We start from the raw sequence: 27,773 nt of genomic DNA on the forward strand, positions 1-27,773 counted from the left end.
AGAAATGGAATTTCCTCTTTAAAAAGTGAGCAAGATGAAGCCCTTGCTGAGATGGCGGCAGGTTCTGGGTTCCCAGTTTCTTAGAGCTGTGTTTCTTGTTCTGTTTCATCAAAGGCTCAGGAAGTTTTGGTACAAAAATGATAATTTCCTTAAACCTAAAACTTGTTCCGTAAAGGGCTTCAAGTGGTCCCTTTCTTTTTTTAAGGTATATTTACGTGCTCTTGTGAGAAATCTTTTTAATGAAGGCAATGATGTTTATCGGGAACGTGATTGGAACAACTCAATAAGCCAGTACACAGAAGCTTTGAATATCGCTGGGTATGCAAAGTCTGAAGAAATTGTCATCCCTAAAGAAATAATTGAAAAGCTGCATATAAATCGTATTGCTTGCTATTCTAACATGGTGAGTTGTGATTTCTTTTAAAACAGCGTTTCTAGAGAGAAAAAGACATTTTCAATGATATAGTACATTAAAAGTCAATTTTCTAATTTCTGTTTTGAAGAAAGACATTACTGACGCCTTTAGAGTGGCTTGAGGCTTTGAAAAATCAGCTTTGGCTAAATGTTTAGGGATTTTAGAAATACCCTGTTTCTTGGACTGGTCCTTGGAGTTGCCATGTGAGTCTAGCTTCTGGGCTGTGTCTGCTTGTAACAGAAATTGATGCCGGAAGACACAGGTGTTCACAGATTTGTTTTCCGTAGTGGATTTTTCATCGGCTAGCTGTTTGGGAGTTACATTTCCAGGTGACTTTTTTTTTTTTTTTTTTTTTTAAAGATTTGTTTTTTTGAGAGAGGGAGAGAGAGGGGGCATGTGCATGCCCATGGGGATGGGGGCTGGGCAGAGGGAGAACCTCTAGCAGACTCCCTGCTGAGCTTCGAGCCTGACATGGGGCTCAATCTCATGACTCTGAGATCAGGACCAAGCCCAAACCAAGAACCAGATGCCTAACCAGGGTAGCTAGCCAGGTGCCCCCTCCAGCTGACTTTTTTTTTTTTTTTTTTTTAAGATTTTTATTTATTTATTTGACGGAGATCACAAGTAGGCAGAGAGTCAGGCTGGGGCAGGGTTGGGGAGAAGGCTCCCCGCTGAGCAGAGAGCCCGATGTGGAGCTCGATCCCAGGACCCTGATATCATGACCTGAGCCGAAGGCAGAGGCTTTAACCCACTGAGCCATCCAGGTGCCCCCTCCAGCTGACATTTTCACGAGCTCTGCCAAAGGGTAACTAGTGGAAAGAGTAGGACAGGAAAGTGACACTTGAGGCATCAGCTGTGTCTGAGAAGTTTTATTTCCTGAAGATCTGGGGCCTTTCTGGTCAGATTTTAATGTTTATCTGATCCGGAGGTTGGGTACATGGAGAGTGATCTTATCTGTACTTTTGCATATTTGAAATTTCGCAATGAAGATAATTTTCAGAAAGAAAAATGATACTACAGACTCAAGAGTTTAAAAGGGTTGGGGGTAGCAGTCTGGGTCTCTATGGGTTTGCATTTGCAGGAAGCCACCAGTGTAAGAAATGAGCTATGGTTAACTTTTCTCTGGTCTCACACCCCAGGGTTTCCACGATAAAGTTTTAGAGGAGTGTGACGCTGTCCTCAGTTTAAATGCCAGTAATTGCAAAGCTCTCTATCGGAAATCAAAGGCTCTCAGCGACTTGGGAAGGTACAGAGAGGCTTACGACTCTGTAGCGAAGTGCTCCTTGGCGGTGCCTCAGGTACGGATCTCGTGCTTCGGTTCGTTGTTTTACGTCGTAACCGTCTTCTTGCTTCCGGGTGGACAAGTGGCATTGAAAGAGTTAACATTTCCAGCCAGCTGTCCGCATGCTCAGTTGGAGCACTGAGAAAGCACTCGGAAAGCAAGCGTCTGGACAAAATAGGTTCATTGCTTTTCTGCCTGTTCGTCATCACAGTCCGTATATAGAAGCCTCCATTAATCTTATTTTCGTTGTTCTCACACCCCCCCCAGGATGAACATGTAATAAAACTAACTCAAGAACTAGCTCAGAAATTGGGATTTAAGATAAGAAAAGCGTACGTCAGGGCTGAGGTAAGCCAGAGTTCTCTCCAGGAGGGATTTTCATTTTGTTTTGTAACTTAGAGCCAGTTCTGTTTTTAACTTGATTTTCTTTTCTTTCTTTCTTTTTTTTTTTTAAATTCATGTCTTTATTTTCTTTCAGCTTTCATTAAAATCAGTTCCTGGGGATGGGGCTGCCAAGGTAAAGTGATTCCTTTTGTAAGACTCTTAGCTTTTTGTTAAAAAAAAAAAAAAAAAAAAAAAGAACAGATAGAAGCATTGGCAGTTCTGCTTTTAATATTTTTGGTTTGCGTCTATTTTTGAAGGCTTTTTGTTCCTCAGACACATAATTGGCCAGAGCTTCCTGTCCTATAAAAAGAAACAAGCAGTTCAAGTAATATCTTTTAACCAGCGTTTCCTGAAGGCCAGTGGAGCGTTTTCCAGGATGTTCATAGATATTAGGTTTTCTTAGAAAAAGTGGCTCAGGGCCACTTAACTAATTTGGGGAGTCACTGAGTTTAATACAATGAACAAGTTGTTTTTTTAAAGGTAAGTCTTCTTGGAGCAGTTAGGATGCCATTGTGAGTTGGGGAGTGAGTGGTGGAGGGACTAGTCCCTCTGGAACGGGCATGGTCCTAAGGATCTGTTGAGAAATAGTGTCCACAAGCAGCAGGCAGTGGTGCCCCTAGACCAGCCCTGCTTAGCCTCGTGGCCCTGAACGTCCCATTTGTTTCTTGGATCTCAACTGGAAGGAAGTCCGCTTTCTGTGGGAACTTGCGCTGCTTTCTTAGAGGGACGTGGACAAGACGGCTTGTAGCCTAGAACCCTGCCGATACTATGATCTGCTCTCTGGTTTAATTTCCAGGCTTTGAACTGTTCTGTGGAAGATATCGAGCCAGGTACGTTTTCACCTGTCCTCTTTATCTAGAAAATGACAGCTTTAGACACTGCGTACCTCGTAGTGTTGTCAGATAAGATTCCCGTGTGGTTAGTATTAAAGCAAGAATCATTTTGAAAACGACCTTTGGCTGCTGGCTGTGCGGGTAAGGGATGGATTTTACTGGAAGTCGGTAGGCGGCCCCTGAGTACCTCTTGTGGCCCCTGCCAGCATCTCACAGCTCTGGCCAGAAGGGGCCCGGGCACCGTGAGGAACATGCATACGTTTTTACAATGGGATATGTTTATTCCTGGGTAAAGCAAATCACTTTTAGAATTCTTTTTACCCTTTGATTTGAATTTCTTTACCTCTGTCTCTCCATTTATTTTTATAATCGCTTTCCTAGTGTCCCCTAGCTCTGCACTTTTTCTCTTACTGCCTCTTGACGCTTGTCTTCTGCGGGTCCACTGAGGGCGAGTGCAGGCGTTTCTGTCCGTGTTACAGATTTGTTGACTCCGAGGCAGGAAGCCGTTCCCGTTGTCTCTGTGCCTGCATCTGGCTTCTCTCACCAAGTGGGAAGTGAGCTGGCCTCCGTCCCCATGATGCCCTTAACTTCCGTTTTGCCGCTGCAAGTGGAAGAGAGCTCCCTGCCATCGACCGTGTTGGTGAACGGAGGGAAGACCCCTTTCACGATGCCGGAAGCATTTTTGGATGATGGAGATATGGTCCTTGGAGATGAAATAGATGACCTTCTCGATTCAGCCCCTGAAGCCAATGAAACTGTTATGGTAAATGTCAATGTTACTCTTCTCTTTTGAAGTCAGGCCTCATTTTTATTTATCTGTTACTACTATTTTTTTCTTTTTTTTTTTAATATTTTTTATTTTATTTATTTGACAGAGAGAGAGAGATCACAAGTAGGCAGACAGGCAGGCAGGAGGGGGGGAGGTGGCAGGAAGCAGGCTCCCTGCCGAGGAGAGAGCCCGATGAGGGGCTTGATGCCAGGACCCTGAGATCATGACCTGAGCCGAAGGCAGAGGCTTAACCCACTGAGGCACCCCACGTTACTATTATTTTTTAGAGAGAGGGTGAGCGGGTTGGGCGGGGGAAAGGCAGAGGGAGCAGGAGCGACAGTCTTAGGCAGCTCCATGTTCAGCTCCTCTGCAGGGCTTGATCCTGCGACCCTGAGATCATCATGAACTGAGCCGAAATCAGGAATTGGATGCTTAACCAACTGAACCACCCAGCCGCCCCAGGCTTAATTTTTTTAAAAAATTGCTGTATAACTGTATTTTCAGTATTATCTGTAGGCTAAACTTTGGGTCTCTTACCTTAAAAATGACTTTTGTCCTTCTCTGGTGGTACCAGGCTCATGTGGTTATTTTTTCAATAAAATAGGAACGCTGATCTAGTGATGACCCAGTTTTCCTCAACACCTATTGGAATCACATAGCATGGAAAGGGTGCATTTGAAATTCTGAAAAAGAGGGGTGACTGGCTGGCTTAGTTGGTTAAGTATCTGTCTTCAGCTTGGGTCATGATCCCAGGGTCCTTGGATGGAGCCCTGCTTGCTTGTGCACATGCATTCTCTCTCTCTCTCTCTTTTTCTTTTTTAAAAGATCTATTTATTTATTTGACAGAGATCGCAAGTAGGCAAAGAGGCAGGCGGTGGGGGGGGGAGCAGGCTTCCCACTGAGCAGAGAGCCCAATGCGGGGCTCGATCCCAGGACCCCGGGATCATGACCTGAGCCGAAGGTAGAGGCTTAAACCCCCTGAGCCACCCAGGTGCTCCTCTCTCTCTCTTAAATAAATAAATACATACATACATAAATAAATCCTTTTAAAAATAAGTGAAATCCTGAAAAAGAACAGGCATTTTGATATTTAAAGAAAAATATGTCTTTTGGATTAAGGGCTTGAGGGATAATGCCTCAGGGCAATTGTAAAACCAAGGCCAGATCTGGCCCCAGGCTGCTGCTTGTCTGGCCTCCGACCTAAGAATGGGGGGTTGGGGGGGTGCTTACAATTTTAAATGTTTGGAAGGAAAAAAAAAGGGAGAACAGTATCTTGTGACACAGGAAAATGATATGAACTTCGTATTTCAGGGTCATCAATAAAGTTTTATTGTTCGTATTTCAGGGTCATCAATAAAGTTTTATTGGAACCCAGCCACGGCCATCCACTGAAGTAGTTATCTGTGGCTGCCTTTGCATTGCAGCCGCATAGTGGAATAGTTGAAACAGACACCGTGGTGGGCACAGCCTCAGATACTTAACGTTGAGCCCTTGGCAGAAAAAGTTTACTGACCTCTGCCATAAAGTATATTGAAATAGCGGCAGTGGCAGCAACAGTCAGAGGAGGGGGAAGAGGCGGAGAAATTCAGGGCCAGTTTCAGTGCGGCTGAAGTAGAGGAAGAACAGGGTAGAGGGCAGGCACCCTGGGCTTTGCGTCTTCCCACTCTGGTCTTTTTTCTTTTTTTTTTTTTTTTTGAAGAGTTTATTTATTTATTTGACAAACAGAGATCACAAGTAGGCAGAGAGGCAGGCAGAGAGAGAGGAGGAAGCAGGCTCCCCGCTGAGCAGAGAGCCCGATGTGGGACTCGATCCCAGGACCCTGAGATCATGACCCGAGCCGAAGGCAGCGGCTTAACCCACTGAGCCACCCAGGCGCCCCTTCCCATTCTGGTCTTCAGCAACTTGCTTCACCTCCGGTTTCCTGGTCTCTACCGTGGCCATCAGGGTAGGATGTATCTAGGAAACTCTAATGGTTAACATAGATAGTATGTAACTTTCCTCTCCGTAAACTGTCACAGTGAGCAGGGAGGAGAGAGTCAGCCTTCCATTTGTCCTGGTGAGATGGTACCTTCACATCCCCAGGAGGGACCGTCCAGGGTTTCTGGCTTCTGCAGCAACCTTTGCTTGAGAGCCTTCCTTCCTCCCCAGCCCCCCACACTACTCCTCTGGAATAAGGCCCCTTCTTAGGAGTCCCATGGTAGGGTGAAGGAAAGAAATCAGAGGGAAAGGAAATGGGAATGAAACATCTGGCTTGAAACAGTACCGTCATCACATCTTGATCCTTTTTGAAAAGTGGTCTTGGGAGTGTCTTGGGGGTGGTTCAGTGGTTTAAGCCTCTGTCTTCAGTTCAGGTCATGATCTCAGGGTCCTGGGATGGAGCCCCACATTGGGCTCTCTGCTCAGCAGGGAGCCTGCTCCCCCCCCCCCGCCTACTTGTGATTCTTTCTGCCAAATAAATAAATAAAATCTAAAAATACATAAAAATATATATTATATAAATATTTTATATTATATTAATATAAACATATATATTTATGTATTTATATAATTTCATAAGTATTTTATATTTATATGATTTTTATATTTATATTTATATAAAATAAATATATAATATATATTAATATATAATATATATAATTAATATATATAATATATATGTTCTTTTCTTTATATATATCTATATATATAAAGAAAAGTGGTCTTTCAAAGAACTAAGCTCTATATCCTAGATTCTTCTACGGAATCTTGATTTTGATTTCAACTTTGTTACATAATTGCCCAGTGTAAGACTGTGTCTGTGTGCTGATGTTCAGAGCAGTTCAGCCTACTTGTAACTGAGTTTCCTGGATTTTTTTTTTTTTTTTTTTTTTTTTTTTTTTTTTTTTTTAAAGATTTTATTTATTTACTTGAGAGAGAGACAGTGAGAGAGAGCATGAACGAGGAGAAGGTCAGAGAGAGAAGCAGACTCCCCATGGAGCTGGGAGTCCGATGCGGGACTCGATCCCGGGACTCCAGGATCATGACCTGAGCCGAAGGCAGTCGTCCAACCAACTGAGCCACCCAGGCGTCCCGAGTTTCCTGGATTTTAACAGACTCTTTTTTTCTTCTCTAGCCATCAGCATTAGTCAGAGGAGCCCTCCAAGCAGCCAGTGTCCCCCCCAGCATACCCTTCTCGGCATCTCTCTTGGGCACCTTGCCCATCGGTGCGAGGTATGCTCCTCCGCCCTCCTTCTCAGAGCTGTACCCACCTTTGACTTCATCCTTGGAAGATTTCTGCTCTTCTTTAAATTCATTTTCAATGAGCGATGCCAAGCGAGGTAAGAATCGAGCCATTCATGTAAATAATCGCAGTTAATTTTTTTAAAAAAAGACAACCTGTTTTTGGCAGTGATTTAACTCTAGGTAGTTGGTACTTGGATTATTTTCAGGGTGGCTGAAAACTCAGTTTTCAGTTTTAACTGGCCTGGCCTGAATCGTGTGCCATTCAGGAGCTGGAGAAGCATAGGAATACATAGGGTTGTACGTGGCACTCGTTTTTGTTTGCTTTCTTAAACAAGACAGCGTGTTAAGCGGGGTGTCTATTGTTTGGGGGGGGCAGGGCACAGAATGACTTTTACTGTTTCCGACAAGGAAGGAGTACTCCATCTGAGAGGGCCTTAAAGACAGGCTATCCCTTTTAAATTCTGAACGAGGCACATAGTTAAGAGTAATTTCCAGTGAAGACTTTTCAGAATTAGACTTCTAGAATTCGAGTTTCCTGTTTCAGACTCCATTCTTAGAGGTCAACGGACTGCCCGGTATCTTAGTTTTTACAAGGGGTTGCTGAGTGTTTAGTCTGACTCCCGTTTCTGTAATTCCGGGTTTGATATATACTTTAAACAGTAATGATAACAATCTTTCATATTTTTTCCAAGGCGCTGTTACGTGGTTAGAGAAAAATCACAATGATTAATTTCAAGAGATTGATACCTGAAAAACTTAAATTTGTGTGAAACAGAAGGGCAGAGAGCGAATAATTGAGTGGTAGACTGAGACAAAGAAAGTCATCGCGTCCTTACTAATTTCCTTAATGTGAAGAGTTCTGGCTTTGTACTTTGAAAAGGAGAGGCTCTTTTCCCTTTTGGAGTATGATTGATTTTCATAGTCTTTTTAACTGGTCCTGCTCTGTAGGCCCTGCTTTAGCTTATGGCTCCGAAAACAGCTCTTTATTTAAGTTTGTCTACCGGTTGTGTGTGCCCTTGGTTTCCAGAGGGAGGTCCCCTGCCCAGTCTGGGAGTCGAGAGCGAGCAGAAAAGTTTGGAACGGGGATGGGGAAGTAACGTGGGGAAGTCGGGGAAGTGGTAGTCAGCCCCTGAGCCCTGTTGTTCTTATCACATGATTAGAATGAGAAGGTCTGTTGAAGTGTTTTTATTATTTTAGATCTGTCCACCTCAACTTCTAGAGAGGGAACAGCGCTTAGCGGCAGTAATTCCTCCCTTTTACTTGTAAGTGTCACTTCCTCTTTTGTAAATACGTCGTTGCTTAAACTTGAACATAGGCCTTTTGCTTAGGTACTGACTTACTTGAATGGACGTGCTGGGGGAAATAATGCTAAAATAAGACTCTCCTGGGACATCCAGTCGTAAATGCTCTGTGTTTAAGCTGGGTCTGTCGCAGACCCTGAAAGAGGCTGTAGCACAGCAGAATCAAAAACAGGGGAGCTGAGATCAGGGTGGATAAAGATCGCACGCTGTCGTGCTGTCAAGCAGAACGGTTACCTGTTACTTTCAACAACTCGCAAGGAGGATCAAAGGCAGTGGGGGAGGGGCCTAGAGACCCAAGGAGAGGAAACCGAAGAAACCGTTTTCTTATATAGAAGCGCAGCAAGGACAGACTAGCACTGATTTCAGCGGAGGAAGAATTTTTTTTTTCTACAAATTTGTTTCCTTCTTTAGTGATAGTGCAATATTTGTTGGCTGTTTTTTTTCCCCCTGTTTTTTGTTTTTTTTTTTTTTTGTTCTTCTTGCAGATGAATGGACCAGGCAACCTGTTTGCTTCTGAGAGTTTCCTGGGAATTTCAAGTCACCCCAGAAATGACTTTGGAAACTTTTTTGGAAGTGCAGTTACTAAACCACCTTCATCAGTGACCCCCCGACATCCCCTTGAAGGAACCCATGAACTGAGACAAGCATGTCAGATCTGTTTTGTTAAATCAGGTCAGGACCAAACAAAGGCGCTGATGGTATTAATAAGTTAGTACGTAGTCTGAGAGTTCTTAGGAATTAGTAAATACGCATGGAAAACACCAGCTACTGTGATTTTTTTCATCTCTACTTGAGGTTTTTGTGTTTGTTTTTTATTTTTTTTTTATTTTTATTTATTTTTTTTTAAAGATTTTATTTATTTATTTATTTGACAGAGAGAAATCACAAGTAGATAGAGAAGCAGGCAGAGAGAGAGAGGGGGAAGCAGGCTCCCCGCTGAGCAGAGAGCCTGATGCGGGACTCGATCCCAGGACCCCGAGATCATGACCTGAGCCGAAGGCAGCGGCTTAACCCACTGAGCCACCCAGGCGCCCTTGTGTTTGTTTTTTAAAGATTTTATTTATTTATTTGACAGAGAGAGACAGGGAGAGAGGGAACACAAGCAGGGGGAGTGGGAGAGGGAGAAGTAGGCTTCTCGCGGAGCAGGGAGCCAGATGTGGGGCTCCATCCCAGGACCCCACGGTCATGACCTGAGCCGAAGGCAGACACTTAAAGACTGAGCCACCCAGGCGCCGCTGTCCCTCTTTGAGTTTTTTCTTAGCAAGCAGCAATTACTGATTTGTGCCCATTGGAGTCGAATAGGATAAGTCTGCTCTTATTTGATATGATTTCATTTATAGAATTATATGGAATGCAATATCTACCTGATTTTGAAAATCTCGAAATTTTTTGAGATTCTTTATGTTCCTCGTACATGTTTAAGAGTGTGGTCATTTTCTTTTTTCTTTTTTTAAAGATTGATTTGAGAGACAGCAAGAATGGGGGTGGGGAGAGGTAGAGGGAGAAACAGGTTTCCTGCTGAGCAGGGAGCACAGTGATGGGGGGCTCCATCCCGGGCCCTGAGATCACAACCTGAGCTGAAGGCAGACGGTTAACCTAACTGAGCCACCCAGGCACCCCAAGAATGGGATCCTTTTCAAATAAAGCAAGAACTAGAGTAAAAGCATTCTAACACCAGTATTTGATGTAATGTTTATAAAATTAAAGTCTTTTCGTTGATTTGTTTCATATCTTTACCCATTAAGTCAGGTGCTAGAAACACAGTTTATCCTAAACTGGACTCAAATTCATTTCCTTTCTTAGTTGTGTATTTAACTTTAGCATAAGAAGCCATCAGAATTTCTGCCCTCATAGTTAAATAACGGTCTCTTTTGGGGCCACTGGTGTCAAATAAAACTTTGTATTCTCTGACAGCAGTTAAGAGGCACAAATTACTTCAGTAGCTTATTTACATTTGGGAATTATAAAAATGGGATTTTGTGGGAATGTAAGAATCAGTATCCATCTGTTCACATCTGCTTGTAAATGTGCCTGTGAAATGAAACGTTACTTTTTGTGCCTTTGAGCAATCCTTCTTCACGTCTTTTCCAGGCCCGAAGTTAATGGATTTCACTTACCATGCTAATGTGGATCATAAATGTAAGAAAGATATTTTAATTGGTAGAATAAAGAATGTTGAAGATAAATCATGGAAAAAAATACGTCCAAGACCAACAAAAACAAATTATGAAGGCCCATATTATATATGTAAAGGTAACGTACTATAATTACTTAATTGGCATGCATGACATAAGTGATCAATTATTTGCTACATTTATTCTAATGGTTCCCATATTCCTGTTACCAGAAGTGTGTAGGTTGAGTTAACAGCAAGTGCCTTGGGTTGAGACATTTGTATTCTTTTCTCTTCTTTTTATGTTGGTTTTTAACTTCTTTTTTTAATATTTTATTGTAGAGAGAGAGTAAGCAGGTGTGAGTGGGGGGTGGGGCGGGTTGGGGGAGAGAGAGAGAGACAGAGAGGGAATCTTATGTAGACTCTCGCTGAGTATAAAACCCAGTACAGGACTCGATCCTGTGACCCTGAGATCATGACCCAAGCCAAAATCAGTAGTCAGCTGCTTAACCTGCTAAGCCATCAGGCGCCACATTTTCTCAATGTTGATGGACACAGGCTCTGACCATATTCCCCACAGAAAGCCATCTTGCACTTGACGTTCCCTGACTTAATGTAAACAGAATCAGAACGCTGAACTAAGGCTTTGAGAAGTTTACTCTTCTAGGATGCTTTTGAGAGAAGTTCGTGGATTCATTTTTGTCAGATCACTTCCTCTGAATGGGCTTCGAATGTCCTGAAGTGATTTTTTAAACTTTGGCGGAACACATGCGGGCATCAGAGCCTTTTCCCCCATCAGAGATTAAACAGTAATTCAGGCTCATGGGCTGTTGTTTCAGGGTTAAAACCTGCCCCCCCCCCAACAGTGAGATGCGTGTCCTTGCTTAAAGGCTGTCCGCGAGTTGTTCCAAGAAACTCACAGGGTGCCCTAAACGTGTCTGGTAGTCACTGGTTTTGAAAAACCAGTGGCCACGTTTTCTCCGTCATTCAGTTGTCTGTCTTTCTAGACGTGGCCGCTGAGGAGGAATGTAGGTACTCTGGCCACTGCACGTTCGCCTACTGCCAAGAAGAGATCGACATCTGGACGCTGGAGCGGAAAGGGGCGTTCAGCAGGGAGGCTTTCTTTGGTGGCAATGGGACGATCAACCTCACCGTATTCAAACTTCTCCAAGAGCATCTTGGGGAATTTATATTCCTTTGTGAGGTACTGTCTCCAAACCTTATTTTCTACTGTAGAATCGGTGAGAGTTTCTGACTCGCGAGCCCAGAAGTAGAAAATGCCGAGCGCTGGTCTGGCCATATGGGGACCATTCACTCAGCCTCTGGCCGTTACGACTAGGATCCAAAAGGATACAAAACCCCCTCATTTTTAATATCTATCAGTAGAAGTGTGTAATGTTTAACTATGTGCAAAAGTATGGTACAAAAGTTCTGTTTTGCATTACGCTGTTGTGGTAACTCTTCTTCTCTGTCTGTTCCAGAAATGTTTTGATCATAAGCCTAGAATGATAAGTAAAAGAAATAAAGATAATTCTACTTCTTGTTCTCACCCGGTTACAAAGCATGAGTTTGAAGACAATAAGTATGTTGGTAGTTTCTAATTTTTATAGTGACGCAATAGATTCTGTTTTTAGATCCAAATACAGCCAGAGTAGTATCTCCATAGGCATTTTAGGCCTGTGTTTTTGTTGTTGCTGTTTTGAAAGATGATGACTGTTTAAAGATGTCTCTTAGTATATTTGCTGGGAATTTTTAAAGGGATTATTAAATTGATAGTTAATACAGAAAAGCATTATTGATTTGTAGCCCCTTATGACAAGGATTTAATATCTTATGGCTTCATGTCTAGTTATCCTCCCCCCTCCATTAATCCAAGAGTTGTGTAAAGTGATTTATTTTTTTCGAGAAAGATTTCAGATGTATTTTCTGTCTAGAACTTGACCTGATGTACATATATATATTTTTTGTTTGTTTTCTTTTGGAGAAACCGTGGCAGAACAATAAAATATCACTCCGTTTGTATCTCAGGTGCCTTGTCCACATTTTACGAGAGACAACGGTAAAATACTCCAAAATACGCTCTTTTCACGGCCAGTGTCAGCTTGATTTATGTCGACATGAGGTTCGATACGGCTGTTTAAGGGAAGATGAGTGCTTTTATGCACATAGTCTTGTAGAGCTGAAAGTTTGGATATTACAGAACGAAACAGGTAGGTTTGTGCGTGGAGAGACGTCGCCTTGCAAACCAAGAAACAGACTCCTCCCTCCAGAGACCACCCTGGTCCCCAGGGGGCGGGCGGGGGGATGGATGGAAAGGGGACGGGGATGAAGGCGCGCGCTTTTGGTGAGCTCAGGGGGATGGAATGAAGCACACACTGGATGGTGTGCCAGGAAATAACGGAACCCTGTAAACAAATCTGGAATTAGAAAAAAACCCCAGAAAACTTAAATGGAACCCAAAGGTCTCTTCAAAAGCACACAGGCTTTGGCAGAGCCCCGTCGCAGACTTTCTTCTGTCATCGTGATGTGGTGACATCACTGCTGATTTTATCCTTAGCTGTAAACTGTCACCGTTCATTTCTGGAGTGGCTTATTTTGAGTGCAGCCCCAGGTGGTGACTTGCTGGGACCAGTTCACTCACGTAGCCTGCTTTTGTGAGGAACAGCGATTCCTCCGAGGGCATCAGGAGCTGCGTTTGTAAATAATCCGTGGTGGAAAACAGCGACGTGACAGGCATTCGTCGCTGGTGGGGGCTTGTGCTAGTGGGGGACAAGGAGGGAATCGAGTCTGTGGTCGGATTGGTGGACTGTCCATGCGCAGAGGGGGAACCTAAAGGAAGGCTTGTACATTTCCAGGTATCTCACACGATGCTATCGCCCAAGAATCTAAACGGTATTGGCAGAATTTGGAAGCGAATGTACCTGGAGCTCAGGTATTTTCTTTCTTTCTTTTTTTTTTTTTTAAAGGTTTTATTTATTTATTTGACAGAGAGAGATCACAAGCAGTCAGAGAGGCAGGCAAAGAGAAGGGGGGAAGCAGGCTCTCCAACAAGCAGAGAGCCCGATGCGGGGCTCAATCCCAGGACCCTGAGATCATGACCTGAGCCGAAGGCAGAGGCTTTAACCCACTGAGCCACCCACGTGCCCTCACTGACTTATTCTTAATGTGAAAAAAATCCCAAATTTTAGTTGATCATCATTAAAAAAAGCAAGTATCCTGTAATACCTGCCAAGCCTATAGGAGTCAATTCTCTTATTCAGTTTAATTGGCAAAACAGTTTGTCCTTGGGCTTTGGGGAACCTGGGAGTGAGGGACATGGACCGTGTCTGTGGCTGTTTTCCCATCCGGCAACACTGCTGTATCCACTGCCTCCCCAGGTCCCCCTCCCTCCCCCACAATAAAATCCGAATTATCACCCTCCAGAGCTGACTTTCCTACAGTGAGTTTTGGCATCTGTAATCTCTTACCATTCTCTTGCGTTGGGGGGAGAATTGGAGATTTAGGTATGTACTCAGTGTCTCTGGTTGTGTACATTAACGGCCAACTCATCATACCAGAGAGTACCAGAAATCGTGTGTTGTCACGAGAAAAGAGATGCAGGGCAATTCGGTATTTTTGTTCTCCGAAAACTGGCATTCTCTTAAAAGTAAAATTTGGGTTTTAATTGTTTCAGGTGCTTGGCAATCAGATAATGCCAGGATCTCTTAACATGAAGATAAAATTTGTATGTGCTCAGTGTCTGAGAAATGGCCAAGTCATTGAACCAGACAAAAACAGAAAATATTGTAGTGCAAAAGCAAGGCACTCGTAAGTAGTGGTGTGAGTGTGTCTGTGTGTGTGTGAGAGTGTGTGTAAACAATGCCAGTTTCATAATTCTCTGTTATGTGGGTATAAAACCAAACGTAGACGAAAAAACAATTGACTTTGAAGAGAACAGAGCAAAAGTGGATCACGTAGGAGTAATTGCAAAGCGAAAGGGATTTTTACCATTTCGTAGAGAAGAATTCAACAAAATTTGGTAGTGTCTTTTCTGAATTGGATCAGTTCTTTGTTCAGGATTCCTAGGGAATGTCTGGTAACAAATACGGACAGGAAATGAAATGACAGAATCGGAAGGCATTTCTTTTAGAAGGGTTGAGAAAAAAAAACAAAAAAATCTCTGGTCCTTCAGGTACGAACATTGTACCTGTTCCTTTATATTATGCCTTGTGCCAGTGTGTCTTTGTTTTTTCTGAACTCCATGTTTCTTAGGTGGACCAGAGATCGGCGTGCGATGAGAGTGATGTCCATCGAACGTAAGAAGTGGATGAACATCCGTCCTCTCCCCACAAAGAAACAAATGCCTTTACAGTTTGATGTACATACGTAATTTTTAAGCCACTTTTTTTTTTTATTAGGCATTTCAAATCATTAGAAAGTAGTAGTGATTCAGATTGAAACTTGGAGCCCTTTCAATGCTCGTCGTAATACCAGAATTTTTAAATGGTCCTCTTGTTTTCCTTCCCCTTTTGTGTGTGTGGTTCTGTGACAATTTTCAGATTGACTGGGATTGTATGAGTTGCTCGGGACAAAGGAACTAGTCAGTGAACTCCAGAAGTAGTCACGGGCATGACCGACCTTATTTTTCAGATGAATTACTTTGGGAGGGAGTGGGAGGGATTTCATTTAAACTTCATTCCTAGACTTTGTCATCCAACTCGAGGCCTTCTGTTACTACAAATGCTATCGAGAAGTTTCTTTGACTCAAGCAGTGGATACTAGCTGAAAGAGACTCCACTTGTTAGGATTTTCTAAAAGTCACCCAAAGGAAAAATGGTCACTGTTCGAGGCACATCGTTCTTCAGAAACATTTGGAAAGGAAGTACCAGACCTGCTGAAAGTTAGGGTACTTTTTCGTTCACGAGGGGCATGTTTCTGCTCCATACCCTCTGCTGCCTTCTGTGGTCTTGAAGGTCTGAGCAGACCCTCTGAACCAGCCCTGGACTTGACTCTCCACGAGAGAGGGTCTGGAGGGAAGTCATTGTGTGAGCTAACAGAGACACTTGGAGCATGGACAGGCAGTAAATTTTTTTGCCCCGATGGCAGACAGGAGGAGAGAACCGTTTGCCTAGAGAAGCCGTGCAGGTGGCTTGCAGAGTCCCCTTGGAAACGATGCCCCCTCTGACTTGCCCGAGAGAGCTGAGGAAGAGGCAGGTTAATACCCCGTCACCCAGGGTACCTTGCATTTTGTGAACGTACCCAGGTTACAAGGTCAGGCTCTGAAGGAGGCAGTGTGCATGTTTCATCCACGGTGGTTTTACACTGGGGATCAGAGCGGTTTAATTGGTGGGCCTTGTAGACAGGGAAGAAGGTTTGTTGGAGCCACGGATATCTTAGGCTTGAAAAGAGGAGAGGATGGGTATACTCCTCATTCTTTTTTTAAAGATTTTATTTATTTATTTCACAGAGATCACAAGCAGGCAGAGAGCCTGATTCGGGGCTCGATCCCAGGACCCTGAGACCATGATCTGAGCCCAAGGCAGAGGCTTAACCACTGAGCCACCCAGGCGTCCCATTCTCATTCTTTATTAAAATAAAGGCAGCTGAGGGCGATTCTAGTTAGCTCCCGGGACGACTGATTATTCTTTAATCTCAGGCGTGTTGCATTGCCTTGCACTGTGCCACTAGCTTATATCCTCTTTTTTTCTACCATACTAGGTATTGCTAAGGGATCCTTTTTCTAAAAGAAGAAATAATACTGTGTGTGTGTGTGTGTGTGTGTAGACAGTAAGGTGAGGTGGATGGAAGGGGACCGGGCTTCAGAATCTGCCAGAAGGGCCCTGGTCACGTTACTCAGCCTCAGTTTGCTCACCTGTAAATGGGAATAATTGTGTCCTAGGGAAGATGACGTGCGCTGGTGTTATGTAAAAGCCCAGCACAGTAGCCGGCCTTTTCCTTTATCTTCTCTTCTCCCTGCTCCTTATCATTGAACTTGGAGAGACTGTGGTAAATGTTTCCCTAGTAATACCTGCCTAAGAACTTAATGGGGTTTCACTTTTTGCAGAGGATTGGAAGTGGTGGGGAGGGTGGCATTGACATTGGGCCAAGGGAGGAGACCTGCAGTATTCAGGGTGGCCCGACCGCTTTTAGATTTACAGCAGAAACTGACGCTAAGCCTCTGACATTACATAAACTGATACATAGGGCCAGCCTCTGTTGAAACACAAAGTGAGCTAACAGTTAGTAGTACTAGAATGCTCTATAAAGACAAGCATATTGCTATTTGAGAATGAGCTTGGTAACGGAGGTTTCCTTCATTCCTGCTCGTTGTGGATCTCAGGACTGTCTCCATTCGGCTGATGGTGACCACCCTATTTTCCTCCCTGTGTCACCGCATTTGCTTAGTAAAAACACAAGGCAAATAAGCAGAAGAGATGTTATTTGAGCGCTGTGTAACGAGATGGCCTGGCTCGTGTTATCCTTGTCTCCAGGCCATGCATATCGAATGCACGACGGCTGCGGTTCGCGGCTGGTATGAGTTATGTGAGGAAGCTGAATTCTGAGATTTTTCCTGACACCGTTTAGGACCCTTAGAGCAGTCTGCAGTTTCCTCACGACCTCCCAGGAGCTGACAGGGAGGTCTCGTGGGCATTAGGCAGGGAGAGCAGGAGCTGTCAGACTGAGAGGGGGCCAGAGAGCTGCTCTGTGGAGATCCAGTGCCCTGCTGCCTAAAAGCAGATACTCCGAATAAGGGCGTTTGTAGACATCTTCTTGTCGGAAAATATTCCACATCCTAGTTCCATCCTTTTTTTTTTTCCTTTTGGAGATTTTACTTTGAAGGCTTTTGAGAGAGAAAGCTTAATATCATCTCATGTCTGTGGGGCTTAGAGCCAGTTTGAATTCATTCAGAGTCATCCTGTGTAATAATTGTGTCACTCAGTGTTAGCACAGATAATGACGCTCATTTCGCTTAAGTGTAAAAAGTAGGCAGTTTTACTAACTGTACCCTTGTCTTAAAGCCTATTCATGTATTTCTTTTTATACAGCTGTGCAATCATATTGCTTCTGGGAAAAAATGTCAGTATGTCGGGAACTGTTCCTTTGCTCATAGTCCTGAGGAGCGGGAAGTGTGGACTTACATGAAGGAGAATGGGAGTAAGTTGCCATCTTAACTGTGGCTTGAAGTCTGTGCAGTCAAGCTTGCTGCAAACTTGCCTTTCTCTCAGTATGTAAATGTGCCGGCTCCCCTCGAACCCAGAAAGCAGTTTGCCTTGGAAACAGTTGTGCCATTCTATCAGTAGGGGAGAGCCCGACACCTGATCCGTGTTTGTGTAGGTCAGAGCTGGATACAAATCCATAGGTGTATGTGTATGACACAGACACATTGCCGAAAGGTGGCCCGGGAAGTTAAGTCCTTCTCCTGTTGTGAGTAGGCTCCCCCGAAAAATCAGGTCGGACTTGAAGTTCCTCAAGGAGGTCTTACTGGTAGGACAGTCGCAGATGTAGAGGCCCGAGGAGAGAATGTCCGTCTTGCTCAAATAGCAAGTTTACCATGGGAGTCTTGGAGAGGAGCCTGAGACAACCTTTCACTTTTGACCAGAGAGGTTTTCCTACAAGGACGGGGATCGTTGTTGTTGAATCTCTAGTACAGTGATGGGAATTTACCAGCTGTTGAAGATCTGCGGTCTCTGAATTACGAGAACAAGTCCGACTGAAGCATGTCACCTGCCGGGTCTGACCAGTGTCCACTGTCCACGGTCGGTGACGTGTGTGGACAGAACTCCTCGCTGTCTTGCTTGGAGGAGGGGCGTACTGGTGGGCCTTCCTGAAGATGTCCTTGCAGAGCAGGGCTGTAGCAGTGGTTCCTGCTCCCACTGGTCTGGATGGAGAAGGATTTCTAGGTGATCTCTCTTCTTAGTCTGATGACATGTTGTTAGAAACACTTGGGTAGGCAACAAAGCTGGTTTTTGACCTTAACCTCACTACCAGATTTTTTTTAGCATGGTGGTTGTGAAACGGCAATGAATTTTGCCAACACACATCTGCCTCCCTTGGGGACACTGGGCAGCGTTCGGAGACATTTTTGTTCTCATGAGCTGGGCAGGGTATCTTCCTGGCATCCAGTGTGGAGAGTCCAGGAATGCCGTTAAACATCCCCAATGCATGGGGTAGCGCCCCACAGCAGAGAATTAGCTTGCCCAGATTGTCAGCAGGGGTGGGGTTCAGAGACCTGGTTTCTTCACACTTGACGGTCATGCTGAACATACCTGGTCTTACTGTAGGAAGCAGCTTGTAGCCACTGCCCCGGACCGGTTCCCAGCTGTGCTGTTGTAAATTGTACCCCAGCCTGTGGGTCCTCGGGGACGGGGGCTCGACTGATGGGTTCCCGTCAGGGTCAGAATCTCGGTCGCAGGGGTAGTGAGTTTCTCGACTTTTTTAGTAGACAGGAGCGTATCTGCCGCAGGACCCTGAGCTGTGTTAAGTAGACAGTGTGGTTGTGGGGGTGATGTGAGGGTCTTCCTGGGGGCAGCATGAAGCAGTGGGAAGTGCTTTTTTTTTTTTTCTTTTTTTCTTTTTAGAGCAGTACCCTTTTAGTGGTTTCTGACTTTTCAATACCCCCAAAGGGTCTTGCCAGTGCGGGGAGTTAATAAGTTCAGGGCCATGAGAGTTCACCTCCTGCTGGGACACGGCCCCTCTCCTCACCTAATGTAGTCCGTCTCCGTTCTGCCCTCTCGCTTTCCTCTCAAAAAATATCTGCCGACTGATAGAAAGGTTGTGCGTGATCCTGTGTGTGTCAGTCGTGTAGTTTAATCTCCGCCGCTGAAAGTGATCCGTTTTTCTTTAGTACAAGATATGGAGCAGTTTTATGAACTCTGGCTAAAGAGTCAAAAAAATGAAAAAAGTGATGACGTAGCCAGTCAATCCAACAAGGAAAATGGAAAACAAATTCACATGCCGACAGATTACGCTGAAGTTACTGTGAGTCCCGGGGGCCGCCCCCCCCTCCCCTTTCTTCCTCCACTGATGGAGCCATTTTTTCCTTTCTGTCCCTTTCCTCCCAGCATGGCTCCCTGGCTGCCTGCCTGCCCTCCTCCTGTCTCTCCACCTCTCTCTGGTGGCCCTGGGCCCTGGGCTGTTAGCTTAAGTCCCCCGATGCTAGCAAATCCTTCCCTCGATCCTTTTGCTGACTCTGAAGCCAGAGAATTTGGAACCTACATGCTGGGGCCTCTCCTTACCAGCCCGTGGCCCTGGGCAGGTCATTGAGCGTCCCTGAGGGGGGTTGTGATGGGTCCCGGACACTCGGGCCAGTACTGGGTCTCAGAAGGTGCTCTGGAAATGTGGGTGCTAGCCACGCCCCATTCCCTCCTTACACGCTGGGGTCTGACCTCTGCCTCAGGGTCCTGTGATGATACTAAGTCACCTGTGGTTTTTTACCGTTTGGGTTTTCTTTTAAAAATTTTTACAAGAGTAAACAGGATAATGTAATGAATCTCTTGAGCCCACCATGTTAACAGTTCATTGTGTTTGCTCTTTTTTTTTTTTTTTTTTTTTTTAAAGATTTTATTTATTTATTTGTCAGAGAGAGAGAGAGAGTGAGAGCGAGCACAGGCAGACAGAGTGGCAGGCAGAGGCAGAGGGAGAAGCAGGCTCCCCGCGGAGCAAGGAGCCCGATGTGGGACTCGATCCCAGGACGCTGGGATCATGACCTGAGCCGAAGGCAGCTGCTTAACCAACTGAGCCACCCAGGCGTCCCGTGTTTGCTCTTTTGAAATAAATAAAATGTTTACAGATAGAGCTGAAACCCCCTTTGTCCCCCATCCCTGAGGGACAAGATCTATCGTGAATTTTCCAGGCAACGTTTACCTATCTTTGACACATTTCTTCCTGAGCTATGGTTCTGGCTGGCGTGTGTATTTATTTTTTTATTTTTATTTGTTATTTTTAAAAAATATTTTATTTATTTATTTATTTATTTGACAGAGAGAGAGAGAGAGAGATATCAAAGTAGGCAGAGAGGCAGGCAGAGAGAGAGGAGGAAGCAGGTACCCTGCTGAGCAGAGAGCCCGACGTGGTACTTGATCCCAGAACCCTGAGATCATGACCTGAGCCAAAGGCAGAGGCTTAACCCACTGAGCCACCCAGGCGCCCTGGCTTGTGTTTTTAAAGAGGACATAGGCGCATGTGTTACCCTGCTCCTTGTTTCTTTTTTTTTTTAAAGATTTTATTCATTTGACAGAAATCACAAGTAGGCAGAGAGGCAGGCAGAGAGAGAGAGAGGAGGAAGCAGGCTCCCTGCCGAGCAGAGAGCCCGATACGGGACTCGATCTCAGAACCCTGAGATCATGACCTGAGCCGAAGGCAGAGGCTTAACCCACTGAGCCACCCAGGTGCCCTCTCTTTTGTTTTTTGGTACCTCCCCGTAATTGATTCCGCTGGATCTGGGTCATGTCTCTGGCCTGGCCTTGCCCCCACGTGTGTCCCAGGAATGTGCCCTTTGATCTCCTCTGCCAAGGCACAGCCCTGGTTCCCTTGCCACCTCTCACATGTTCCTGTGTTCCCAAAGCAGGGTCCTGCTGGATTGTGGGATTTACCTGGGCTGTTTAATCAGGTAGATTTTCTTCTGTCCCCTAGATGTAGCAAGTCACAGTCTCATGGCAAGTCTCCAGGAATCTGTTCTTACTCATGTGCAAACGATTCTTACCCAGGGCATTTGGGGAACCCTGCCCAGACGCCTGTAGCTTGTGTCTGTGGTGGTCCTTCCACTGACCAGAAAGCAGTTCCTTCTTTGTAGGTCTGTGCCCTGGGGACAGTGTAGTGTCTTCGCAACATCTGGACTTCTCTGGTCCCTGGTGTGAGTCCTGGACCTATAGCAGGAGCTCAACTCATGTGTCCTGAAAGGCACGGCTGCTTGTCCTCTGCAGCTGGAGAGCTCTGGGCTTTCCTGTCCCTTCTGCGTGTCCTCACAGTGTTCATCCTTCCCAGGGTCCTCATGTGAACCTGGCCCCTTCTCCTCCCTACAGACATGCTCGTCTGTGCACCAGCCCCTGTCACCTCCCTGCCAGAGACTGGCTGGACCCTGGCCAAATCCATTACCACTGCCCTCTGCTGCCTGTGCTCTGGCTCCCCTCCCGGGGCTGGGATTCTTTTCTTGGTCCTGTTTCTGACTTTGACTTTGAGCTTTACCTTCTTACCTGGCTCCCCCCACCAGACAGGCTCCCCGAGAATAGAGTCTGGGTCTGAGGTCAAGTGGTTTCTAGCTCTGCTGCCCTCCCTGAACCGGGTTTGGCCCGTCAGGGGACGCAGATGACCCCCACTGATGGGACGCGTGTCTTTGGTGCGTTCTAGGCGGACTTCCACTGCTGGATGTGCGGCAAGAACTGTAACAGTGAGAAGCAGTGGCAAGGCCACATTTCTTCAGAGAAGCACAAGGAGAAGGTTTTTCATACCGAGGACGACCAGTACTGCTGGCAGCACCGCTTCCCAACAGGGTATTTTAGTATTTGTGATAGGTACGTAGCTTTCATGAACTCCCGCATGAGCACGGCTACAGTCACGTGACTCACAGTCATTCTGTCGAGGGCAGAGGTTAGGTGGGTGATGAGGTCTGGGAGTGGATGCCGGGACTTGGGCTCCAAGTGTTAGTTGTTCCTTGGATGTTTCTTCAAAGATTGACTAGTCTGCCCGTCTAGGTGTGAGATGTCTTAAGATCACCGAGGAGATAGGAATGTTTGTTCCAATTTGCCCAAACTGTCTCTGAGCTGTCAAGGGTGAATGGCTAACCACAGTGCACCCTGCTGTTCTGAAACTGCCCTCTGAATATGGGCTGTTCCAGTGCGGATACGGAACCGGCTCAGGCCAAAGGAGAATGTTACTATCGCTCCTTTGTTTAAGTTGCCTTAGAAAATGTTTTAGCAAAAAACCAGCGTTTTGAATTGCTCCTCATTTTGTTAAGATCACAGTCTATATGTAATTTCCCGATTTAGATCCAAGGGATACCCAATACTACCCAAGACATCTTTTACAGAGCGCGACTTCTGATTTTTTTCCCCTCCATCAGGAAGGACTGTGGTCTTCCGCCTGCCAGCCCCCGCAATCAACCAGTATTTTTCATGACATCTATGTAAAAGTGCTGATTTAGTTCCCACTGCACATGTCAAGCCTATGTAGTATTCATTTTCCTAGGCTTAAGATTTTGAACTAAAAGTTTTATGCCAATCACCAAGCCAGTGAAGCGTGCACTTTTTGGGTTTGTATAAATAACTCACGGACGCTCACCAAGCTGACTTGCCCCACAGGTATGTGAACGGCACCTGCACGGAAGGGAACAGCTGTAAGTTCGCACACGGGAACGCCGAACTGCATGAGTGGGAAGAAAGAAGGGATGCCCTAAAGATGAAACTCAACAAAGCAAGAAAAGATCACTTAATCGCCCCAAATGATAATGACTTTGGAAAATATAGTTTTTTGTTTAAAGATTTAAACTAATATGCTGGCTTTTATGTACGTTACCTAATCAAAGCATTGACCAGAAAAATTGAAAGTGTTCCAAGGCACATAGCAGAGGAGCCGCAGACTTTCTGCTTGTATTGGCGTCTATCGTACCTCCTGAGCAGCAACCCACAGTAGGTAGGAAAACGGGCTGTTGAACAGGTCTGGCCATATGCTCTCGTGGCACCACTGGCATCAGATGGCGAAGTGACCGCTACCCGGTTGCCATCTGCTGAACAGACTTTTGGATGAAGTGTGTTGGGGAAGAGGTTAAGGTCATGGCTGAGACGGCTCCTTGCCTTGGTCCTTCAGGTAAGAGCCATCATGGGCAGAGAGTCGACACTTGCGCTAGGGGTCAGAAGACATGATGGATGAAATTCTTCACATTTTAAATGGAACAAAATTGTTTAATATAATAAAGTTTGCTACTTATCTGTATGTAGGTTGCTAAAAAGGATTTTCTTAACTCAGATTTTAAGCCAAATAACCATTTAACACTAGTACATGTTAAATGGGGTATTTTTCTGTATTTGTATGTTTCACTATAATAATGGAAGTAAGGATAATGTGCATTGAGACTATTTTGAAAAATAATCAGTTGACTCAAATTTTATTTCTTGGTCTTTTGCTGTTTAAATGATGATTTTGAGAGATTACACTTGTACTGTTGGTATTGTGGAGTGTATGGACCAATATTGCCTGTAATAAACACTTTCTATATAGATGTCTTTCATTTTTTGGTGTGGTCCTTTCCCCCCAGAGAATTACTCAAACTGGGCCCTAAAAATCATTTTTTTGTCTTTAAACACCTTTACTTAAGCAATTAGTGATAGCATGCAAATGAGACACAAAAGTGACTTTTCACTCTGTCCCGCTGTCTCCCAGATTTGGGTTGATAAGCAGCTTCTCTTGTTCAGTGACATGGTAACTCTCGTGGGGCTCTTCTGTGTTTCATTCAGATGTACGACTAGCAGGGAGACAGACAGCCAACTAGGACGTGGGCCATGGGACGTGGGTTTCTACAGATGACTGGCACAACACTCTTCAGTAGGGCCGTTTTGGTTGTTCAGAGACCACAGATGGCATGGTCAGGATGGCTGGCAGAAACAGAGACCGAGCTAAGATGTCCCCCGGGACCCTGACCTGCTTCAGAGGCTGGGGTGCAGTGAGCTAGGGGGAAGAGTTGTCAGCAGGGTGCAGGGTGGGGGTGGGGGTGGGGGGCTGCTACGTCCACAGGATGTTACCAAGGCTGCGCCCTTGTTGGGGATGGGGGTCGGCGGGGAGTGCTGGATGGATTTGGAAGGCAGGGATCTGCTGGGCTGTGATGTGCCAGGCCTCCACACCCTCACGCAAAGTCACTTCCTCGTGACAACTTTGAATGGGTGGGTTTGGGGGGTAACAAAAAAGGGTCTTTGTTCGCATATATGAGTCCAACAACCATGGAGAGGAGGCCGTAGCTGCCGGTAGTGAGATGATACAAGGAAAACATTGAGAAGAACCAGAGGCTGCCTGTGACTCCTTGAAGACAAGAGACTGGTTTCTCTCCACGTGTGGGAAGGCAGTCGGGACCAGTCATACTTGGTGGGTGCATTAGGAGTGCGTCTTGTTTGCCAAATAGATAATCTGTTATGGGTGACATTTTCTGTAGAATAGACTGGTAGTGTTATTTTTCTACTAGGTCTATCTAGTCTAGAAAGATGGCTTTCATTACATTTTTTCTTCTTTGGACTTTCTTCCAAACTCCTTTCTCCAGGGAGAAAAGTAGATGTTAAAAAGTGGTCTTGGGGTGACTGGGTGGCTCAGTCGTTAAGCGTCTGCCTTCAGTTCAGGTCCTGATCCCAAGGTCCTGGGATCGAGCCCCACATCGGGCTCTCTGCTCCGTGGGAAGCCTGCTTCTCCCTCTCCTACTCCCCCTGCTTGTGTTCCCTTTCTTGCTGTGTCTCTATCAAATGAATAAATGATATCTTAAAAAAAAAAAAGTGGTCTCTGGTGCTCTATCTCAGTTAACAGATGAAAAATTCGCTTAACTTTTGGAATACCTGCTAGAAACTTAGTTTGAGATCCTGTGAGTGGTCAAGGATCACTTTAGTTGGCCTGGAGAGATCAGAATATAGATTTCTCATTATTTGTTGCAGAGGAAGAATACCAATTTCTAGAAGGCCAATTCTGGGCTCCTGATAAAAGGTTTCCAAGAAGCAGAGCCACCATTGTCCAGACAGCCCAGGCTCAGGGCGTAGGCTTCCCTCCTGCGGTACCTGCCAACCTGTACCTTCTCGGGCACATCCCTGTTTGCTAAATAAATGTTTAGAAGCTTTAAAAGTTAATGAGCATTATTTCTCTGTGGTTCTAAGAAAGGATTTACAGAAGTAACATATGCTCTCTCCGCCCCCTTCTCAAACTCCGGCAACTTGATCATGGCATAAAAAGTGACCATGAAAGCTCAGATATGGGTCCATGTGGACAAGTTATGGCTGACTTGGCCTTGAAGGGCAGTGCAGCCTGACCTGAATGCCTGGTGTATTCAGAAATGAACTTATCAGTTTCAGAAGCACATTCTGGTATCAGAGCAGCAGCCAGATGTCTAGATAGAAAAGAGGAAATGAACTGCCTTTTAAAATCCAGGGCGATTTCCTGGCCTATGAGGTGTCACCTTGCATTGCCACAAGGTATTCTGGGTCTGAAGAGAGAACCCCTAGGCGGCACAAGTTCTTTGGACCTTATCAAGGCCTGTGCCAGTGACAGGTGTCTTATAGAAGTGTAGGGTGAATTCTGTCCTAGCAACCCACGGACACTGGTGACTTTTGACTGAATTTGTTTTCCTTAGTAATACACCGGTGAGCTCAGATGTACGAGGACGAATCCAGAGGGACTAGAAATGGTAAATAGGGTGAATATTAAAAAACCTAGAAATACATTTTTTCTCAGTGTCTATAAAAACAAGATTATGTAAAACAGTACGAAAACACTGTATTACCGAGTTTGTAATATAATAGATGAAAAAGTGAAAGAGCACAGGAACGGGAAGAGGAAACAGAGCTACACTGGAGAAGCTTCTGTCTCTTACTGCACTTAAGGAAGTATAGTCTGGGGCGCCTGGGTGGTTCAGGGGGCTGGGCCTCTGCCTTCGGCTTGGGTCGTGATCTCGGGGTCCTGGGATGGAGCCCCGTGTCCGGCTCTCTCCTCAGCGGGGAGCCTGCTTCCCCCTCTCTCTGTGCCTGCCTCTCTGCTTGCTTGTGATGTCTCTCTCTGTCAAATAAATAAATAAAATCTTTAAAAAAAAAGGTAGTATAATTTGAAGTAGAAAGTCCGGGAAAAAATTTATATAGTGATCCCCAGAGCAAGTGCTAAGGATATAATCAAAGAAAGGTTTAAAACCGTTAATTAATGGGATACTAGCAAATACCAACAATACAAATGAACAAAGTAAAGAAGGAACAAAAAGGACAGGACGGCTATAAAACAATGAGCAAAAATGGTAGGTGTAAATAAACTGCCTGCGTACTGGGCCTCAGCCTTTGACACAGGCAATGTCCTAGCTCCCTAACAAGATAGGCAAGGATAGCCACACCTTCTATTCCAGGAAGCCAGGCACCAGGCTCAGGCAGCTGCCCTGGGGCACAGGTGAGGTCTTATCTGAGCTGTGCCTTTTTTTTTTCTTTTTTTTTTTTAATTTATTTATTTGACAAGAGAGAGAGATCACAAGTAGGCAGAGGCAGGCAGAGGGGGGCAGAGCAGGCTCCCTGCTGAACAGAGAGCCCAATGCCGGGCTTGATCCCAGGACCCTGAGATCATGACCTGAGGCAGAGGCTTAACCCACTCCACTGATCCACCCAGGTGCCCCCGCCCGTGCTTTTTGTTTTTTTGCGGGCACTCACCCTGCCCTGGTCCCCTCCGAGTTTCATTTGCCTCCTTTCACAGTCACCTGCGGCCCCAGCAGCTGTGTAATCATGGACCTCACTTTGCCCCAGGTACACACGGTCCTCTCTCTTATGGAAGCAATTCCGTCACTCTCAAACCGCATTTCATCCCTTACTGGCTTGTGCTTTATAATCACAAAACTTCAGGAAGGACCTCACATTTAGAACCATAGACGTCGGGAGAGTCAGCAGTGAGTCACCTGCAGCGCCCGGGGCAGCCTGCCTTTGAGTCTGAATTTCCCACCTGCAGGCTTTGCAGCCTCAGTCAGGTGACTTTTCCAAGCGTCGGTCTTCTTGCCATCTGTGGGGTGAGTACAGGCAGCACAGACTGTCCCCCGAAGGCCGAGGTAATGGTGGGAGATGAGGCTCTGGGGCACACGCCGCTTAAATAAAGCAGATCGTGGACGCTGGGAGACTACAGTAACAGACTTAGCGAGACCTCACTGTGGGCCCGGCACTTTGCATAAATCACCTCAGTTATCCTCAAAACAACCCTGTGTGAGAGGTATTACCTCCCATTTCACAGACGTGCAAACCGAGGCCCGAGGGACCGCTCCCGCCCGCCCCACTCCTGGGACCCCGGGCACCTCTCGTCTCTGCACGTATTCTCCTTAGGTTAAGCGGGGATAATACAAGGCACCTATGTCCCATGGGCCTGTGCGGACTCGAGGGCACTATAGCCATCATCATCATCATCACAGCATTTAAAAACTCAGCAGGGAAAGAGGTTCCCTACAGCCGCGCTGGGAGGATCCCGTTGTGGACCCGCCGCGCTCAACCCGCGCCTGCGCAGACTCCGCGGGGGGGGCGGGGCCTATAGGATGACTGCCGGCGGCCGCAGGTGGCGCATGCGGGGAGGCAGTCCGCGCAGGATCCGTGAGCGAGGGGCGTGGCTCTCTGGGGGCGGGGCTGTCAGGCGGGTCGGCGTCCACGCAGACTTCGTGAACGAGAGGCGGGATCGCCGGGGAGGCGGGGCCGCAGGGAGGGGCCAGCGTCCGCGCAGACTCCGTGGGTGGGGGCGGAGTCGCCTGCGCGGGGGCGGGCGCCGCGGCGGCCGTGGGGCTGACGT

The 27,773-nt window shown here is 45.9% G+C and overlaps 1 protein-coding gene across 3 annotated transcripts in view; it reads left to right on the plus strand.

The window, feature by feature from the left end:
* Window positions 1–23,511, plus strand: part of ZC3H7A (zinc finger CCCH-type containing 7A) — a 38,259-nt gene extending 14,748 nt beyond the window's left edge. For all 3 annotated transcript variants that reach the window (XM_059154090.1, XM_059154091.1, XM_059154092.1), the window contains 20 exons: window positions 206–403; window positions 1,555–1,713; window positions 1,965–2,045; window positions 2,176–2,214; window positions 2,878–2,911; window positions 3,394–3,677; window positions 6,796–7,000; window positions 8,103–8,167; window positions 8,692–8,878; window positions 10,298–10,459; window positions 11,327–11,523; window positions 11,801–11,901; window positions 12,348–12,529; window positions 13,175–13,251; window positions 13,993–14,126; window positions 14,571–14,676; window positions 17,345–17,453; window positions 19,144–19,277; window positions 21,645–21,808; window positions 22,595–23,511. In XM_059154090.1, the coding sequence (XP_059010073.1) occupies window positions 206–403; window positions 1,555–1,713; window positions 1,965–2,045; window positions 2,176–2,214; window positions 2,878–2,911; window positions 3,394–3,677; window positions 6,796–7,000; window positions 8,103–8,167; window positions 8,692–8,878; window positions 10,298–10,459; window positions 11,327–11,523; window positions 11,801–11,901; window positions 12,348–12,529; window positions 13,175–13,251; window positions 13,993–14,126; window positions 14,571–14,676; window positions 17,345–17,453; window positions 19,144–19,277; window positions 21,645–21,808; window positions 22,595–22,784 (2,808 nt within the window). In that variant the 3' untranslated portion in view covers window positions 22,785–23,511. The remainder of the gene's footprint in view (window positions 1–205; window positions 404–1,554; window positions 1,714–1,964; window positions 2,046–2,175; window positions 2,215–2,877; window positions 2,912–3,393; window positions 3,678–6,795; window positions 7,001–8,102; window positions 8,168–8,691; window positions 8,879–10,297; window positions 10,460–11,326; window positions 11,524–11,800; window positions 11,902–12,347; window positions 12,530–13,174; window positions 13,252–13,992; window positions 14,127–14,570; window positions 14,677–17,344; window positions 17,454–19,143; window positions 19,278–21,644; window positions 21,809–22,594) is intronic.
* Window positions 23,512–27,773: the final 4,262 nt, after the last annotated feature.

Source organism: Mustela lutreola, chromosome 17 (genome assembly GCF_030435805.1).
Source record: "Mustela lutreola isolate mMusLut2 chromosome 17, mMusLut2.pri, whole genome shotgun sequence".
Taxonomy (NCBI): domain Eukaryota; kingdom Metazoa; phylum Chordata; class Mammalia; order Carnivora; family Mustelidae; genus Mustela; species Mustela lutreola.